This window comes from Desmodus rotundus, chromosome 4 (genome assembly GCF_022682495.2).
Source record: "Desmodus rotundus isolate HL8 chromosome 4, HLdesRot8A.1, whole genome shotgun sequence".
Classification (NCBI taxonomy): Eukaryota; Metazoa; Chordata; class Mammalia; order Chiroptera; family Phyllostomidae; genus Desmodus; species Desmodus rotundus.
The window spans coordinates 62,179,607-62,193,999 of record NC_071390.1 but is presented as its reverse complement, the minus strand read 5'-3'; the positions used below and the strand labels follow the sequence as shown (position 1 = coordinate 62,193,999).

General features: G+C 37.2%; 1 protein-coding gene across 3 annotated transcripts in view; it reads right to left on the bottom strand.

The window, feature by feature from the left end:
- Nucleotides 1-14,393, bottom strand: part of CCSER2 (coiled-coil serine rich protein 2) — a 194,377-nt gene that overhangs the window by 103,190 nt on the left and 76,794 nt on the right. For all 3 annotated transcript variants that reach the window (XM_024561424.3, XM_024561426.4, XM_045195917.3), the window contains exon 4: nt 3,321-3,411. In XM_024561424.3, coding sequence (XP_024417192.2) covers nt 3,321-3,411 — 91 coding nt within the window. The remainder of the gene's footprint in view (nt 1-3,320; nt 3,412-14,393) is intronic.

The window sequence follows — 14,393 nt, the reverse complement described above, 5'->3', positions numbered from 1 at the left end:
ACAACCTTGAAATGTTTTATTGATACAGATACTACAATATCAACCTACTACTTCTACATAAACTGCCCCTGTGTCACCAAACCACTCAGGTGTGAATAAGTCCAATAACTCTCAAACAGTTCTCAAATCCTAGCCCATAACAGTCCACGAAACATTCAACTAATATTTGTGCCTCCTCTGTGCTACACATATGCTGGCTTAGTAGATAATGATTTACTACACATATGCAATTGCCAGATAAATATTCTCATGGTTTCTACCTTGAATCACAGAAGAGTCACCTATTCATTATGAAGCCATGGCAAACTTTTGGCCAAATTGAAGATCTCAGTGAGGTACCAGTCTTCTTGTTGGCAAAAATTCTACCCACATTTGTAGAGTTAGTGAGTTGAACCCATCAAGGTTCAGAGTGACCCATCCAAAAACTTGACCCAAATTTGCCCAATAGCCTCAAGAACCAGATTCTAAAGGGAACTCCAAACAATAGTCAAAAGTATATTAGAGGACTCCTTAAACCCTGTTTGGTCCTCATAACATTCCTATCCTCCCAATCAAAAACACTCCATGGGTGGGTGTAGTGTTATTCAGGATCTCAGAGCTATAAAGACACTAGTCATTCCCAACTTACTGGCAATACTAATCTTAAATATTGCTTTATCTTTAGTGCCTCTGAAGGCAACATATTTTAGGTGCATGTTCTGCTTTCTTCAGTATCCACTAGCTTAAAATAGTATTTGTTAGCCTTCTAGGAAAATCTGTAATATATGTGAGATGTACCTCAGGGATTCCCTCAAACTTTTCATAAGTCCTAACCAAAACCTCAAAGACTTTAAGTTCCCTGTGATTCTACTTTTATCTGATATGTGGATAACTTCTTGTTGTACTCTAAAGATGAGACAGCCTCTAAGACCCACTCCATCTCTACTTTCTGTTTTAGCTCAGAAAGGGGTGAGGTTTCCAGAAGTGGTTATAATTCTGTCAAAGTTGAATGCACTATTTAGGATGTGATTTATACCAATTAGGTAAATCCCTCACAACCAGCCCTTAAAACTTCACATTAAATATCCTGAATCACGAAGTCTCATTATTTTTTCCCTTGTAATTTTCAATACTTTATGTTTTTCCTCTGTGTTCTACAATATTTTTCTACTTGATCTTCCAGGCCACTAACTCAGATTTCAATAGCAGCTATTCTTTCTGTGATCTTCTGAACCATTCTGTGGGGCAATCTTCTTTTACAGCTCCACAAAATATTGTACTGCAACTGCCTCTCCCTAGTGCTCTCATTTTCATCTCCTTCGGTCACTCTAATTCTGGGATTTCTGTTGTTTTCCCTGTTCTCCATCTTGGGTGTTAGCTGTGATTTTTCTTTCAGTTGACTGGAACTCCGCTTTGGTTGCTGGAGCATCCCAAGTGACAGCAGAACCACAAGGTGCAAGTCTCTACCCCAGGGGTAGAGTAGATACTGTTATCAGCTTGCCACTCCCTCCTTTAATAGAATTATACATTTAATGTCCTCTATTGCAGAACTTATCACTGTGAATAGTGTATATCTCCCAGTACCACTGGTGTAGAATTAACAGTGTGCTAGTTCCAAGTAAAGACTTTAAGAGATGATATATGTATGTTTCTGCTCATTCTGTTGTCCTTCTGTCATCTGCCATGGGAGAAACCTGCTCTAATTTGTTCTGCTCTCAAAATGAAAAACAAGTAGACCTGAACTCAGTCCCACAGCCTTAGCCATCCCAGCTAATCCACAGATCCTCGAATGAGAAATGTAAATGTCTATTTTGAAAGTCATTGAGATTTTGAAATTGATTGTTACAGAGCATCCTGGCAGCACACACATACACAAAACATACAAAAATAAGCCTGATCAATGTGAAAAATGTGAGCAGTAACAGGTTCCTAGTACCTCAATAATGCACTAAAAAACCAAACAGCTACACTCTCTGAAATACCCTTGCATTTTTCTAGCATCATGTATGAAAAGAACTTCACCACCCTTTTCAGTTCATCACTGGTCCCTGGTAGGCCAGACAGACCAGGCAAATGCTGACGAACAGGGAATCTCCTGAGCCATTCCTCTCGCCAAGAGTATCCCCATCTCATCCTCCATCCCAGAGGCTTTCCTAGGCTGGTCTCTTGTTCTTGACCAGTCCTTAAGATAGAAAATCCTACAAATGCTATGTCAGTAGGGGTAAGAGCACCCAGGCCCCTTTTGCCTATGGATTAGCTAAAGCCCCAGTCCAGAAGTTACTGGGGTCCACAGAGGAAGACAGACTGGATTTCAGCATAAAAAGGGTAGAATGATTTATTCAGAAGGTCACGATTTTCCCAGATTTATCTTTTTAAAATATTTATCAACTTAATAATTTTTAGCTGATATTTCACAAGTCAAATATGGGGAACCGTTCCAAGCGTAGTGAAATGTGGACCAGCCCTCACTTGGAAAAGCCAGTGGGGAGTAAGGTTGGCGGGCAGGACCCCCGCCCACAGATAGGTTCTCCTGTGGGGCATCAGGCCTGCATTGTGCCTAGGCTGCTATGAGACTTGCTTTTGCTAAAACTGCCTCACCCTGAATTGAGGCAGCAAATGTTCACTGAGTTATCTTCATCTTCCTAAAGTCTGTGCTAAACCACCCAAGTATGGAAGTGTGACCAGTTTCCTGCTTGAGCTGTAACATCCTTCTCTTTGAAGTAATTAGCAGTATTCTGTCCTTTGTTGTCTATAAAAGGTAATCACCTGTGGTGAACCTGTGCATAGTAAATGAGGACCATCCTCAATGTAATGTGTCCAGAAAAGCAATAAAAGCCTGTGCAGGCAGGGGTCAGATCTCTCTTGGGCTCTCTCTAGCCCTCTCGCCCTCTCTCACTTAGAGAGTGGCCATGCCATCCCTTTTTGTCCACAGGATTTCTGTAGTCCGTGTGTATTGGTCTATTGCAGTCACAACCCAGGATCCTGGGGGCCAGGATCCGCATCAGTCAAATGTATTTCTTGTTGGAATCAAAATGAGAAAAAGGGAGAAAAATTGTGTATATATGTAGGAGAAGATAATAGGCCGAATCCTATTTACTTATTTTATGGTATAGGTATACAATATTATTGGATCATGCAGATAACATCTAAGACCTACAAAATCAGGATTTAAACATTTACATAAATTTGCAATGACCCTATTTAACATCACTTATGCTTGATTCTCAGTCTAAAAAGTCTTCCTCCACTGAGATTAGGAAGTCTATAACAAATATCAAATTGGTTTGTAGTCAAGTAGCTCAACTATATGCCTCTAAAGGTTCAATACTGTCCCCACTTACCATTTTCAAGAGGTGCATCCTCAGGCAGATCCACATCCAGCATAAGGTCATCCTCCTCAAGGTCACATGATTCAAGATTATTCAGAATATCCTATGAACAAAAGCAGTAAAAATGCTATATGATCTAGCTCAAGGATACGTGTAATCATTAGTTCTAAATAGAAACATGGCTATGTGATAATCTGAATTTACTCAATGTCTGTGTTGTAAAAACAGATTTTACAGATAAAACTTCTTAAATAAAAAAGTAGACTCAACTGATTTACCTGATTAAGCTATTTGTAACATTCTTCTCTAAAGTATTCCTCCCCACCAGATTTTAATTTTTATTTTGAAAAGCTTACAAACTGTAAGATATCATTCTAAGTACTTTACAAATATTCATTTATTTTTCAACATAATCCTATGATTTCATGACTAGTACAACTCCCATGCTATATATGATGACTTTAATGCACAGACAGCCTAAATAATCTGGCCAAAACAGGATGTAAACATATAATAACACAAATAATCAAAGATAATAAAAGACTTCCTAAAATTTATTCATATTTGGTATGGGAGGTTTGCTTTATTATCTCTAAGGACTGGATAATTTATGTAAAATAATCCTTTAATGATGTGATTATTCCATTCCTTTCTTGTGCCAAACCTACCTATCTAACCTTAGTATGGTACCAATACTAACTCCTAGGTTTGTTTTAATTCATTTGGAGTAGTCAAATTGCTACTAGCAGCCCATCCTCTGTTGTATTTGCAATCTTGCTAGCGATCATCTATCCTTAAAAAGGTAATGTTTTACCCTGGCTGGGTGGCTCAGTTAGTCGGAGTATTGTCCTGTACACCAAAAGGTTGTGGGTTCAATCCCTGGTCAGGGCACATAGGGGAGGCAATTGATCAATGTTTTTCTCTCACATCAATTTCTCCCTCCCCTCCCCTCCCCTCCCCACCCCACCCCACCCTTCCCCTCCCCTCCCCTCCCCTCCCCTCTCCCCTCTCTCTCTAATCAATAAACATATCCTGGGATGAGGACAAAAAAAAAAAAAAAAGAATGTTTTGCTTTCAAATACTCTTATTCTAAAATCTAAATAACTAAATAAAAAAAAATTATAGTCCACTAGTGGATTCTTCTAATCCAAGAACTGATTCAATACTGCAAGATCTTTCCTTAGTGTAAGATGATAAGATCACAAATCCACAAATTTTTAAGTGACTTAGAGATTATGGCCTTGAAAAACTTATGGAAGAAGAATATCAACTTAATTATAGATAACATGAATAAATTAGACTGTTCTTTAAGTCAGGTATTCCATCCAAATCTTTTCAATGTTGTGTTGCTGGACCTTCCTTCCAGGATCCACTGAGAAATAAAATAATTGTAATTATAAAAAAGCTCTGGATAATTTTTTTTAAAGAGAAAGATTTCTTTTTTTTTAAGATTTTATTTATTTATTTTTAGTCTGAGGGGAAGGGAGGGAGAAAGAGAGGGAAAGAAACATCAGTGTGTGGTTGCCTCTCATGCATCTCCCACTGGGGACTTGGCCTGCAACTCAGGCATATGCCCTGACTGGGAATCTAATCGGTGACCCTTTGGTTGGCAGGCCGGCGCTCAATCCACTGAACCACACCAGACAGGGGTCTGGATAATTATTAATCTTAGCACAAGAAGGAGGTATTTTATAAAACCTCTTTGGAATCATGAAAAATTTGCTGTCCTTAATATAGTTTACCTAAAAATCAGGAAGAAAGATGAACATGAAAAAAATTAACAAAGGCTATGATGGAGAGATCACAAAATAAATATAAAACAAATGGCCAATATATATGATGAAAGAAAGAATGCTAACACCAGCTGACTTATCACTGTTGAGAGGAATCTAATACTCATCTAATATCCAAATAGCGTTAGATTCATACAAACTTTCTGGAGGCCAATGTCTTAAAATTTAGCTAAAATCTTTTTTAAAAAGGTAATTTTTTCCTTCCTACGAATTCATGCTGTAGAAATAAACAAATGCAGAAAATTATGAGTAAAAGTATGCAGCTTTGTTCAGATAGCAAAAAAGTAGAAACAGCCAAAAAAGCCCAATAATCAAAAAATATTTAAACAGAAAATGTGATATAATCATACAACAGAATATTATGTTACTTTTAAAAATAATCAATATACTTGTGGACATGAAAAGATGTTAACTGGAGAGAAAACTGACTGGGTTGTTTCTAACCCTCTGCTATTAAAAACATGCTTCAATAAATCCTTGTAAGTCTAAAACTACACTGAAATAAATGAATCTAATTGTGTATCAAGTTGATGGCATAACACTCAGAAACTATCTCAAGGAGGGGGAAAATTCTCAAACTGTTTTCAGTAATTATAATATGGATGGCAGTACGAATGTTGTTATTCTGAGATGGTTGTGTACACATGGGTATAAATGAAAATAGTTGTATTGGTATTCGTTGAAAAATAGATTCTCTTCTTAGGAAAGAGGAAATTGAAATGTAAAAAACAAAGAAAATAAATAAAATCTCTATGTTCCTGAATGTAAGTGGGAAATATCACTATGAACATGAAGTGTTTTTCATCTTAAAAGAAAAAATAAATTTCTTCCACTGAAATGGCCTAGATGTTAACTGAAAAAAATGTCTCTAATATTACCTGTTACTTATCATAAAATTATCTGTTCTATGAATAAAAACAACATTGTATAATATACATAGGAAAAATCTGGAAGGAGGCCTGGCTGGTATGGCTTAGTTGGTGGAAGCGTCATCCCACAGATTGAAGGGTCATGGGTTTAATTCCTAGTCAGGGAGCATGCCTGAGTTGTGGGTTTGGTCCCCAGCCAGGGCACATGCAGCAGGCTACTGATCGATGTTTCTCTCACACATTAATGTTTCTCTCCCCCACTCTCTTTCTTGCTCCCTTCCTCTCTCTCTTAAAAAGAAAGAGCGAGTCCTGCTGGTGTGGCTCAGTGGATTGAGCACTGGCCTCCAACAAAAGGTCACTGGTTCGATTCCCAGTTTAGGGTACATGCCTAGGTTGTGGGCTAGGTCCCCATTAGGGAGCATGCGAAAGGCAACCACACATTGATGGTTCTCTCCCTCTTTCTCCCTCCCTTCCGCTGTCTAAAAATAAATAAATAAAATCTTTTAAAACTATATTTAAAAAAGACAGAAGGAAGGAAGGAAGGGAGGGAGGGAGGGAGGGAGGAAGAAAGGAAGGAAGGAAGGAAGGAAGGAAGGAAGAAAAGGAAGCAAAAGATAAAAAACAGAAATACATTTAATCTGGAAGATGATAAACCAGAAAAATTTTTATAATTTTCTGCTATGGGAGATAATATGAGTTTATGCTCTTTATACCCTTTTTGATTTTTCTGTAATATGGACTTAGTGCTTTTATAATAAGCAAAACCATGTTAGTAGAAGTCTACTTACCTTTGCATTAACAGGGAAGTTCCAATCACACAAACCTAGCCTACTTGTGAGAACCTTCAACCCAGCCATCCCCTAACAACAATAAAAACCAAAGCTACCTGCCCCTCCTGCCTTCACTCAAGCCATTCTGTACTGGTTTGGGTACCTGCCATGATTTGCCCAGAAAATCCTGTCATCTGACTAGTAAATCTTTTCACACCCTGTTAGTACATGTGTGATAACATCAGTCTTGACATCCAAACAAATTTTGGGGGAGGGGAGTTGATCCTGCCCCTTCTTATGACAACCAAAGCTACACTTTCAGTAACTTAACACAAAAACCATTATATGTAAGGGACCATTCTGGGCACAGGATATAAGCATGTAAAGACAATCCCTATTTTTGTTGAGATTTTAACTAAACTGTTCCATGATACCACTGCTTCGGCATCCATTCTGTGCGGCCAAGTAGCCTGCAGGGGCCTTGAGCTCAAATTAGTCCCTCCATGAGCACATGCCCTAGACAACAGCCCTGGAGTGTCACAGGCAAATGGAGGTTCCTCATATGCCATCCCCAGTAGCCCATGTGAGCAACAGTCTCACACCTCCCAGGGCCTCTTCTCCTTGGGCACTCCTTGGATAAGACTCCCATGAACTCACCAAAACCCCAACCTTTTTGGCTTAAATTGACCCACCCAGCCTTATCCCAATTACCCCAAAACACTCCAGCCAGACCCTAATAAAGGCACATGCGCCAGGTCCTACCATTCTGTCTGCACTCGTAGGGGCCTTTGAGATATGCTGAATACTTTTTCCAGACCTGTCATAAACCTCTTTCAATTTTCCTTGTGGTCTGCTGTTGAATTGGGGTTCACCATATAACACCCCAGAACTCTACTTAAAAAAATATTAATTTAACCAAGTCACCATAAACTTTCAGGGCTATTTGTTTCCACTCAGACAGTTCCTTTATTGTATGATAATTGCCCAAGTACCATGACAGCACATGGGATGGGGATCGAAGTTTGGTAAGTCAGAGACAAACAAAAGAAAAAGCAAATGTGGCCTCTAGAACATGAAAGAGAAGTCTCCATTAACAGTATGGTAAGAGCAAGAACTCAAAAATGATAACCTATTCTGTGTATTGGCAAAACATTTAAAGGAATGAAGTAAATACTTTAAATGCTGCAGGCATACAGACAAAATCAAGTATAACATGTAGGTATATACAAAACCATTTAAAGTGTAACCACTTGAAATGTAAAAAAAAACATGGTTGGTAGACTATGAAAAAACAGGTGGTTAGGCAAATTTGGCTTACAGGACATACTAGTTTGTTAACCTGCTCTATTCAAGTAACTGCAATAGCTCATTAACATTTATTATGCATTGAATGTCTGTGCCCCACCCCCACTCCTGCTGAATTCATATGCTGAAGCCCTAACCCCCCAATATGAAGATATCTGCAAATAGGTCCTTTGGTAGATAATTCGGTTTAAACAAGGTCATGATGGTGAGGATTCCATGATGGAATTAGTGTTCTTGTAAGAAGAGAAAGAGAACAAAGGCACACCCTATCTCTCTCCCTGCCACATGAAGATAGTGAGAAGGCAGCTGTCTGCAAGCCAGGAGTATGGCCCTCACCAGGAACAAAATCTGCCAACACCTTGATCTGGGACTTCCAGCCTCCGGAACTGTGAGAAATAAATGTCTATTGTTTAACCCACTCATTCTATGGTATTTTGTTATAGTAGCCCAAGCTCCGAAGACAATGCTCAAATGAAAGGAGAAGAGACAAGTAAATCTACATCATGAACAACTACTCAGGGCATACTAACGAGTACGAACTTTACTTCAATGACAGGAGTATGAATAAATTTTAAGAACTGACAAACTGAGGTTTGTATTAAAGAAATATTATTCTGACTCCAGTGTAGAGAATGGATTTAAGTGGGAAAGAAAAACCAATTTTGTGGCTATTGTAAAAATCATGTGACGTACGATGGTGGCCTGACATTAATCAGTGTCAGTGAGAATGAAGAATAAGCCATGATGAGGCATACTGGGGATTAAGGTCTGTAGAGCAAAGTTACATGAGAAGTAAAACAAGGAGTCAGGAATGACTCCCTAGTTCCTGGCTTGAGAAACAGATGATTTTTTTTCACTGAAATAAAGTATAAAAAAAAAAAAAGACCAGAGGTAGAGGAATAAACTATTATTATATTATTTTAAAATCTGATAATTTTGACACGACTGTTGCATCTTTAAGAAGACATGGACAGCAGATAATTGAATATATAGGAGTGTGGAGCTGAGCAGAGATTTGAGGTGCTGGAGTCTCTACCACCACATGAACAACTGAAAGATGTTAAGCAGGGTGAATTTGACAAGAGACAGTGCAGTGTGAGAAGACTGGATTCTAATGTCTGTCTTAGACAATCTTTATTCATCTTTACAGAAGGCCTGTGTTTCTCCAATATCAGATTTTGAGAAGTTATATCAGAGATATGATTAAATCTTTCAGTAATGGTCCAATCAAAGAGAAAAGGAAAAAAATAATCTGAGGTATGGTGATTGCTGGGGGGAGGGGGATACAAAGGTACTAAATGGTAATGGGAAAAAATACAATAAAGATTAAATAAAAAATGTTATAATTTTTATTCACCAGTCATCCACACAGGCTACAAATTGCATTTTTCTAGATAGAAAGGAAGCCATGTTGCATGGAGATTGATTAACATGCGAAAGACGTTCTGTTCTATTTATTGTGGCAGGTTCTTTCAATAACTGGCAGCCAGCACTTGTTGGCAGCCCACATCCATACGTACCTCTTTTAATTGGGAGACCATCCAGCACAACCATTAGCTGGGAGTATGACAATGTAAACCTAAATCTGAATACTCACTGGGTTCCAGAGGCTCCCACAAGCCTCACTGGAATTAAAATTCTGAGCACGTGTTAGCAGAATTGCCAAAGAACTACTCTGGCCTCTGAGAATGCTTTTCCATTCAAATAGAGTAAACTGAGATGGCGGGCCAATGCTTTCTTTGAATTTCTCTTTCACTAAAAACTGGAGATAATCTAAATGTTTTTAACAAATAAATGGCATAACTACTAGTTTGTTTTAATTATCATATAGTAAAATTAATTTTTATTTTGGTATCAGTTTATGAGTTTGAAAACACAAGTTTGTGTAAACACCAATGCAACCAGGATACAAATTTCTTCCCCCTAAAAAACTCCCTTGAACTATCCAGTTATAGTCACACCCTCTACCCACCCATAACCATGCAAACAATGTTCTGTTGTCCATCACAGTCTTGTCTTTAACAATGTCACATAAATAGAATAATGTTTGAGACTGGCTTCTTTCACTCAGCAGAATGTCTTTAAGATTCATCTAAATCATTAAATATGTTAGTAATTCATTACTTTTTACTTCTGAGTAGTGGTATTCCATTCCATGGATGTACCAGTCCTTTACTTCAATGTCCTTTACTCATTGAAGGACATTTTGGTTTTTACAGTTTTTACCTACTTAAAATAAAGCTACTATGAGCATTCATGTGGATGTTTTGGTGAAAATTTAAGTTTTCATTTCCCTAGGGTAAATACTCAGGAGTGAGACTGTTGGGTGATATATTGAGTACATGTTTAATTTCCTAAGAAACTACTAAATCATGTCCTGAAGTTGCTGTACATTTTGCATTCCAATCATCAATAAGACTGGACTTTCCAAATGCCCTTCCCCAGCTTCCCTGAAGACTTGAAGATAGCAGGCCTTATTCCCAGTTTGAGACACTGGTCTCGGGTTGCAAAGAGGGCAGTGGAGACCTTATTCACAAGTTGTGTTTGTCTACCCTAACCTGTGTTGGGTTTATCTGAATGGCTGGCACAAAGTACTTGTCTTTGTTTGCCTAACCTGGAATTCACACAGGTCAGAAAAGCACTGGGTAATGCTCAAAACATAAAGCAAACAAATAATCCACAATCACCCTCAGCTAAAAGATGATAGCTGAGACATATGGAAAGACTCAAAGAAATGTCTGGGGAGAGAGTTTCTTTCAAAAATTAAAAATTCAAAAGGACATGTATACTGGAGAATTCAGACAGCTACAAAAAAGCCCAGGGCAGGATGCATTCTGAGTAAGAGACCTAAGAAGATCGAGGCTCGGAAGAAGGAGCAACTGAAGCATCCAACTCTGGCTGATTTCTAAGCTCAGAAGATGGAGAACCTCAACACAGAGCCAATATGCAAAAGAGTTTTCTTTAAATTTTGAGTGAGATTTATTTTTTATTTCTCTACCTTCCTCTCTCTCTCTCCCTCCCTCTCTCTCTGTTTCCTGGCTTCTAGCATTCAAGAACATCTCTGCACAAAAGAGTACATAAACACAAGCCAAAGTAACACTGCCTTCATAAACAATAAATGATTAAAAAGACTTTACAAAAGTAATTTAGAAGAGTCACTATAAAACAAGTAACTGTAGCATACAGCAGGTAACAAAAACCCTAAGAAGACTTAAGAATATGATTTCTAGTGTTGGCTTATTAAAATATTCAACCTGACCAGTTGTCAACAAAAACTTATGGGCATGTAAAGAGAGTATCACCCATTCCCAGAAAAAATAATATTCAATATTAACAGAAATGATCCCTGAGGAAGTCCAAGCATTAAACTTAATACACAAAGACTTTAAACGGTCTTAAATACACTCAAAGAGCTAAAGAAAACTGAAAACCATAGGTAAAGCCTATCTAACCAAGTACAGACTCTCAATGAAGAGTAGAACATAAAGGAAGAAAAAAGAGAAATTCTGAAGGTGAAAGTGTAACAACTTAAATACTCACTAAAACTTCTGGACACAAATCCAGAATAACTGAAGGAAGGATCTCAAAGAAATATTTACATTCTGTTGTTCACTGCAGTATTATTCACAAATTACAAGGTGGAAACCTAAATAAATGTCCATCAACAGGTGAATGAATATATTATAGTATATATCCATATAATAGAATATCATTTGGCCTCAAAAAAAAAGGAAAGACTGTCATAGGCAACAACATAGATGAACCTTGAGAATACTATGCTAAGTGAGACAGGCCAGTCACAAGAAGAAAAATAATTCCACTTATATGAAGTACCTAGATTAGTCAAACTCATAGCAACAGGGGCTGTGGGAAGAGGGAAAAGGAGTTGGTTCAGTGATTATAGTTTCAGTTTTGTCAAATAAAAAATGTCTAAAGATATTGCACACAATATGGATATAATTAATGCTACTAAACTGTACATTTTAAGTAGCTAAGATTGTAAATTTTATATAATTATTTTTACCACAATCAAAAACTTAGGAAAAAAGAACAATTAACTGATAATTCTTAAGAATTAGGGGACTGTAAGTTGTAACTTACATTTACTGCATACCTACTTGATTCCAGGTATTGCAGTGAGCATTTCTATTATTTCATTTGGTCTTCATGAATGGAATATATATATGATAGGATGTTATTCAATTTTAAAAAGGAATAGACTACCAATACAAGCGACAATATGGATAAACCTCAAAAACATTATGAAAAGCAAAAAAGGGCAGACACAAAAGGTCACATATTTGTATGATTCCATTTTTATAAAAATGCATAAATCCATATAGAAGACAGAAAACAGATTGGTAGTTTCCAAAGGTTAGAGAGGGGTAGAAGGAGAGTGACTACTTAATGAGTATGAGATTTACTGGGGGGTGACGAACATGTTTTGGAACTAGATAGCAATAGTGGTTGCACAACACTGCAAATGTACTAAATGCCACTGAAATGTTCACTTCACAATTAATTTTTTAATTAAAAAATAAAAATTACTGCTCAAATATCTTAGAAAATTACTTGTACATTTAACCTTTGATCCAAAATCACAATTCTATGCATATATCATCCATATACAAAAAAACAAGGCTATTAAAGTGTTATTTATAATAGCAAAAACACAATGTATATGTTTAGAAGCTGCAGGAGGTAAATACACACGCACAGTGGGGGAAAAAAGTAGGCTTACAGTTGTGAATACATGAAACACAGAGTTTATTCTTGTATTATTATTTCCCATACAACTATAAACCTACTTTCACCCAATCCTGCATATGTTTGCTTTTTGAAAAAAATGAAATAAAAAATAAATTTAAAAAATTTAAACAAAATCTATATTCATACCCCTTTCCTTATCCCCTACAATATGCTATTCTTATGAAAAATAAATGTTACTTGGATGCTTGGGTTGCTTCCAATCTTCTACTGTAACAAATAATACTTAAATGAATCCCTAAAAATAAAAATAAAATGATATTCACATATCCAACTGTTTATCAAGTTCATGGAATAACCATTCAGAGAGAAATTTTTTCAAGTAGGAAAAAGAAATTTTAAATTCTCAAGTTGTTTTCAGTTATATTGCTGGTGGTGGAATTCTGTTACCTTCATGGGACAATAATCCCATCAAGCCCTGCATTCCTAACAGTAGCCTCCATTAAGACTTCAAGTGGTTTTGGATTCACAATACTAGCTATGGCATAGGAGCCTTAAACATTTAGGTTAAGGAGATCAACCAATTCACATAAAGCCTGTTCAAATGTTCCAGTTTTCATCTGAACTTAATCCCATCAAGTAATGCATTTCTATATTGTCTCAGTCTAAAAGTAGACCCCATTAGAACATCAAAAAGTTTTGATACCAAAGCACATGAGTTTCTGTGTCAAGGAGTCCAGAAAAGTCTCTGGACCATTTTACTCACTCATATACATAAAGCCTTAGGTCCCCAGAGGGGTAAGAGGAAAGAGACAAAGGACCCTGGACTTTGTCAATCTTCATCTTGACTAATCTTCTGAACCACTGTCCCAGGTGATTCCAGGTCCCTTTCTTTCCCATTTTCATTTTTCTTTTCAGCTTCTTCAATTCCTCCAAAGTGGTGTAAATAGATTTGTTTAGGCCCTTTCATGTTGCGGACCCAGCACTGGCTCCCATTAGCACACTCAGCCTTCAATGGTGCTCATTAACACCTTTGCTTCAACCTCATCAATATCCAATATAGTCATCCCATTTCTTAATAAATATTGATCCCTAATGAGATGAATCCCTTGGCTATCCCCTTCTACTTTTCCCGTTTTCTTATTAATTTCTCTAGTTTTGTTTTTTTTTTTCTTCAGCATCTTTAATACCTATAAGGAAACTGAGACAGCAGATCTGATGAGAGACATGGATGAATATTTAATGACTACTGCTAAATCAAAGAAGTCAGTATGAAAAAGCTACAGGCTGTATGATTTCAATAACATAACATTCTTTAAAAGGCAAAACTATAGAGATAGTCTAAAGATCAGTGTTTGCCAGTGGGCCAGTCAGGGGAGGGATAAGTAGATAAAGTATAAAAGACATTGAGCACTTGTCAAAATCCACTGAACTTTACAGCACAAAGAGTAAACCTTAACACATACAAAATTTTTTAAATTTTTTAGGCGGTCAGGGTCCTTGGAAGGAATGTTGAATATGACAAACATTTAACTGTATTACACATGTATGAAACAACTTCACTGAAGTGGGTGAGGGGAATTACAGTGCTGACCTCAGTAACTTTGGAAATGAATGGAGTCTATAAGACTGAAAGCAAAG